This window comes from Zerene cesonia, chromosome 29, assembly GCF_012273895.1.
Source record: "Zerene cesonia ecotype Mississippi chromosome 29, Zerene_cesonia_1.1, whole genome shotgun sequence".
Classification (NCBI taxonomy): Eukaryota; Metazoa; Arthropoda; class Insecta; order Lepidoptera; family Pieridae; genus Zerene; species Zerene cesonia.
This window is the reverse complement of record NC_052130.1, coordinates 325,994-331,829: the sequence shown is the minus strand read 5'-3', so window position 1 is coordinate 331,829 and position 5,836 is coordinate 325,994. Positions and strand designations below refer to the sequence as shown.

The following is a 5,836-nucleotide window of genomic DNA, read 5'->3' as shown; positions in this document are numbered from 1 at the left end:
TAAAGTTGGAATACGTTTTAAATTTCATATATATCATCACTACAGATTTATTATTTTTAATATAAAATTACGACACATCACGTACACAGTTGTTGTTATGTCGCTACAGTTGTCCGCTAGAGGGAGGGTTGCGTTTTTCTAATGAACTCATTGTCAAAAATTTTCCTATGCTTATTTCCTCATAATGTTTTATGTACTTTGTTATTTTGCCGTGATATTTATGATTTCCTACACACGCAATGACGTAAAAGATTCAATGTATTAACAACCTCTACGAAGAGGACACCGGGGTGTGATTGGAATAATTTATATTATTTAACGTCATTATTTAATTTAACATTCATTCAATTAGAGGAAGCATGCATATGCATAGCGCTGGGAGATATAAGCGGTTAGCTGATCTGTTCTTAATTCAGAGTAAAGCTTTATACGAGATAAGAAGGTGCCAATATGTAAGTGGTCTTTCGTTTACACTTTTTCGTTAATGTTTTAGTCAACTTGCTGTTACTTGCACCAAAGTGTAATAAATTAAAGACGCGCTTCAAATAATTTCACGCACAAAACGGTCAAATTATAGTTAAACTAGCTATAACCCGCGGTGCCACTCGCGTGTTGACGTGGTGGTGGCAGCCTATGTGCTAATCCAGACTATAATCTATTTGTGAAGAAAATTTTATACAGATATGATAAGCTATTTTCGTGTGAAAGAGTAATAAACATCCATCCATCCGTCCATCCGTCCGTCCGTCCATCCATGAATGGATGGCATTCATACTTACAAACTTTCGCGTTCGTGATATTAGTAGGAATTGAAAATAGTCGCGCGCCAACAATTATCCTTTGAGTTGTTTAGCTTTATCATAAGCTTAAAGAAGGAAGTAAAATTTATGGAGGCAAGTCAAACGTACTGTATGAAAAGAACTAGACTCAAAAGCATAACCTGAAAATGAAGAAAATATGATAACCCTGTATTCATAGCATTAAAGAAAAACAATTCTCTCGTATCTAAAGCATAAATATAAATAAATTAACTATTACAATTAATCAAGTCATCCATGCTATATGCGAATCTGTCTGTAGATAATGCTTTCATGGCTAAACAAATGTTAATGGAATAAACAATGGAAATAGAGGTGCAAGCCTCAAGCACAGGATACTTTTTTTAAATGGGTGGAAATCGGTGAATTCTTGCCTATAACTTCGTTCGCAGGTGAAACTGCGGGACACAACTAGTACACATATATTCGGTAATTAATTGGCTCAGTGACGTATCAGTTTCGAAGCCCAGATATCACATAGAAAGCTCATAAGAATATGTGGGTTAACGCAACGTGATAAGTTATGCCAAAAATATGATAATTCTTTAACATTTTCACTATATTATGCCTATTACATGTTATCCAGTACTCTCTCACAAACGTGTTGTATCGTTTAATATCTTCTAAATGTATATAAAAATTTGTTGAAAAATTCAGTTCAAGTTTGTAATAATAATGTTTAAGTTAATATGTGTTCTGAATATAATTATAAATCATAGTGCAGTTTAAATACTTATATATTTAGGGTGATGGATTTTTGATGATCATATAGTGGACGATTCGTGACACAGTTTTGTGTTTGTGACATAATGTGTTCGCATTGCGTAAATGACGATGTTATTTTCACGTTTATTAAATTCTGGATGTAAGTTTTTATTTGTGATTCGAAGAACTCAAAGGATGTCTGCATATTGATTCATTCGTATGAGTATTTATAATGCATCGTTGTATCTTTACTAGCGGTCCGCTACGGCTTCGCCCGTGGTACTTATATAGTCTATAGCCTTCCTCGATATTTCAGCTATCTAAAACTGAAGGAATTTTTCAAATCGGTCCAGTAGTTCCTGAGATTAGCACCAACCAAATAAACAAACAAACTGTTCAGCCTTATAATATTAGTATAGATAGGAAATTGTTGTTTTTTGGTTCCATTTAGGAATCTGGAGTGGTGCCTTTCTCCCCAGTAACGTTGGCGACCATTCTTGTAGGGCGTTTTTTGTTTTTCAAAAATTTTTGCAAGTTTTTTTGTGTTTTTTCTTATTTAAAATACGACAGTTTTCTTAGTTACTTGCATCATTTTTTTTATTCGCCGATTCTTCTTAGTTGTAGTGCCTAACTAGCTGGTTTGTTACGAGTTACCATACAAATATAATTTTAGGAAATTCTTGTTTCTATAAGTAAAATATAGCAGATAGAATAATTCAAAATAATTAAAAAATTAATGTTCAGTGTAAAAAAATCATTTTTTCACTTACATCATCAATTCCCATAGAATATTATACCTGCTTAAATCATACTTTTACACTTAGTCCCCAATTATATGACAATTAGAAAAAAGTTCATAATTTTATAAATAAGTTATTCAATACTTGTGCTACTATAATATAAAACATCATCATTTTCAGGGTTATGCAACAGGCGGGAGAATGGTACAAACAGAATAAACAGTTGAAGAGGCGAAGCACGGCGTTGCTGCACGCGCTGCCATCCACCGTCGACATCGATCTCACGGATGCGAATGATACTTGTGAGTGAGATGATATGCTTCTCGAAAAGCGACCTAAATGTCCAAGGATTGCGGTTGAAATTGGTTTGCATGTTGGGAAACTATAAGTGAACTATGAGATAATCAATGTTAATATGATTTTATTGGGTTGATGTCAGTTGCAAATTTTGACTTTGCAGTAAAAACTATTAGTATACATGAAAAGAAAAAATAAGAATATAATAATAATAATTGAATTTTTTATTTTTAGACGATCAATCATTCTTTATCATCTTTAATGATTTGTATATTTATTTTTGTATTAAATGTAATTTTAAATTTAATTTTGTACAATTACTCTTCTCAAACAAAAACACTATATTGTCCACCATATGATAAAAGGACTAGTTCTAAAGATCCTCTGTCTCACACCAGCATCCGAGGCGAGCAGCAACGAAGAAGTGGAATTCCTGAAGCGCACGGTCAGCGAGCTGTCGGAGCAGGTCGCCGCGCTGCAGACGGAGGCCGGCGCCGCCAAGCTGCACGAGTTCGAGGCTCACGAACTCAACGTGCAACTCACGCAGGTCATTGTTAACGGAAATTGTTTTTTTTTTATGTCACAGTCGGTAATGGAGCTGGTGGGTCGCCTGATGGTAAGCGCTACCACCGCCCTTACAGACCTAACGCCTCTTCAAATGGATTGCCGACTGCAAATTGGGAAGGGATTAGGAAAGGATTGAGAAGAGGAATAAAGGAAAGGACTGGGAAGGGTAAGGAAGAGGATATATGCAATTGGAGGGGGTTCAAAAACAGTAATAGAGCACGAATCCAAAAAAAAATTAGCACTTTGTGCTCAGAGTATAAATTTGAAGATCTGGAATATCTGATATGGAACTCCAAGAGCCCAGCTACACTATAACATGCATGGGAATGGGGGTTTTAGGAAACATTGTTCAGTCTTGTGGGTATTTTCTGGTGACTTATAAAAATCAAGCATTTTTATCTGCAGAGTTTCGGGAAACAAAATATATAATAATTTTATTGTAAGCAGTTGTTTCAGCAGCAGCCAGCAGTTTGTTCACGCCCAAAGTGACGCGAACGAAGTCGCGGGCACCAGTTAGTTTCGAAATAACAAAATGATATTATTGAATTTTCAGGAGTTGGAAGTAGAAAAGGAGAGATGTGTGCAACAAGCGAAGGAGTTGGAAGATTTGCGCCGTCAGCTGGAGAGGCACAACCGGGTGTCCAAGTTGTTGATGGAAGAGGTGACTTCACTGAAGGAGAATGCTGACAAGGACAGGCAAATGGCTGAGACGTATGTATCGATATTTGAGTGAATAAAATCCAGAAATTAATAGAACATTGCATTCAGAATGAGTTCCAGTGAGGAGTATAGATTCGTTTATATATGTCTAAATCATTGGTTTGTTAGTTCAAATTTTCAATGTATGTTTTACGGCGTTATGGCGTTAAGCGATAGTAAATCGTGCTATTAGTTATTTTTTTAACTTGATATAATTATTAAGTGATTGTATAGTAGTTGGACGAATCCGTTATTAGATTTGTAGGTGGGAGTCGAGCACGGCGCGAATTGGGCCAGCTCGCACCGGGGAAGTACCACACCCCCACAGAAAACCGGCGTGAAATAATAACTTGCTATTGTGTTTAGTACGGTGAGTGGGGGAGCCGGTGGCCTATTTCTTTCTCCTCGCCCTTCCCAGTCCATTCCTTCTTTCCAATCATCAATTCTTTCCTTTTAATTACCATCCAGGCGAACCACCAGCACAGTTGTCCACTATCACATAAAAAAAAATCAGAAGTAATAGCACTTCAGGCTAATATCGATATTTACCGCAGAAAAAGTAGTGTGAGTAGTAGTGAGTGACTTTTGTGTTTCATTAATATGACATCTCTTTGTGTGTATTGCGTACTGCATTTCTAGTGGTACTTTTCTTCTTCTGAAGGTATGGCATTAGGCATTTATGCATGCAATTGTTTTGGTTCAGAGTTTATTGCATTTGCATTAATCCAAGCAATTTTCGGATCTGGACTGAACCTCATCAGGTGGTGTATGAGTTGTGATGAATCAAATAGATGTGAGCGCTTGTTCTCATGGCCAGGTACAAGCACGAAGCGCGCGACGCCAAGAAGCGCGCCACCGTGCTCGCGCACCAGAGCGCGCTGCTCATGGGCGAGCTCGAGCTCGACGAGCGGCTCGGCCTGCTGCTCGCCGAGCTCGACAGCCTGCGCGCCGCGCTCGACAGCCAGGCCGCGCGACACCGCGACCAGCTCGAGCTGCTGCAGGTAACCGAGCCTACAGGCTACTGTGTTTCGTTCGGGGAGTTCATCTTATCTCAATCTTATATCCATGAATCGAAAGAAGTAACCAACTCACTAATTTTACATTTTCAGTTGAAACTATCAGAAAAACACGAAGAGACAGACATACTCTTGTGGGAAGAGAAGATAAGACTGGCGGAGGAGGATGCGCAGAAAGCGGTCGAGAGAGCGGAGAGAGCTGAGAGGAGAGTGATGGAGTTAGAGAAGAGACTGAAGAGTGAGCCTAGGAATACACTGAAGTCTAGAATCAGCTACTTTGAAAGTGGGGGGAAGGGAGAAGGAAAGAAGCAGGAGGTTAAGGAAGCTGTCGGTGAGTATATTGAATGTTAAGCTCAGTCTGGATATGGTAGTTTTAGGTTTTCTAAATGAAAACAGTGAAATAGCTCATAAAATAGATAGCTGGGAGCTTTTATGACTGAAAATATAAATAAACTTATCTTTTAAAGAGTTTCTGTCCACTGGAAACCCAAATACAACATAGTATTAATTCAGTTCAGTCAGTTCAGCAGAGAAAAAAGTATCTCATTAAGATAACATAAGGAATGTAAATATGAATTGGTGGAATACAAAGGAGAAACACCAAAAAGAGAACGGGACAAAAGACGCTACTACTTTTTACATCCAATATTAACTTGTAAATATCTGGTCCCATTTTTATCACTCGCCCACGATGCATCCCACACCTAAACTTATCATAAAATCTAACTAAGATGATTATTTATAACTCTTTAATATAGATATATATAAAGGAAACTTACTTACTAAGATATGCAATAAAAGTACAGTAATTAGGCGGCCTTATCACTTAACAGTGATCTCTGCCAGGCAACCCGGGGTAAAAGGTAACCAGCCTTAATAATATTATATATTGTTACGGTTCTGAAAGTTAGGTAGCGTCAAGTCTATAAAGCTACAGAGTAAACAGAGCTATAATAGAAAAATTTCCGTCCGCAGATCCACCACGACCACCCTC

At 37.7% G+C, this 5,836-nt stretch overlaps 1 protein-coding gene across 1 annotated transcript in view; it reads left to right on the top strand.

The window, feature by feature from the left end:
- LOC119837985 (shootin-1) overlaps positions 1-5,836 on the top strand; it is a 14,192-nt gene that overhangs the window by 6,852 nt on the left and 1,504 nt on the right. Inside the window, exons 3-8 of the mRNA XM_038363795.1 lie at positions 2,444-2,565; positions 2,959-3,107; positions 3,681-3,838; positions 4,644-4,827; positions 4,936-5,173; positions 5,818-5,835. Coding sequence (XP_038219723.1) covers positions 2,444-2,565; positions 2,959-3,107; positions 3,681-3,838; positions 4,644-4,827; positions 4,936-5,173; positions 5,818-5,835 — 869 coding nt within the window. The remainder of the gene's footprint in view (positions 1-2,443; positions 2,566-2,958; positions 3,108-3,680; positions 3,839-4,643; positions 4,828-4,935; positions 5,174-5,817; position 5,836) is intronic.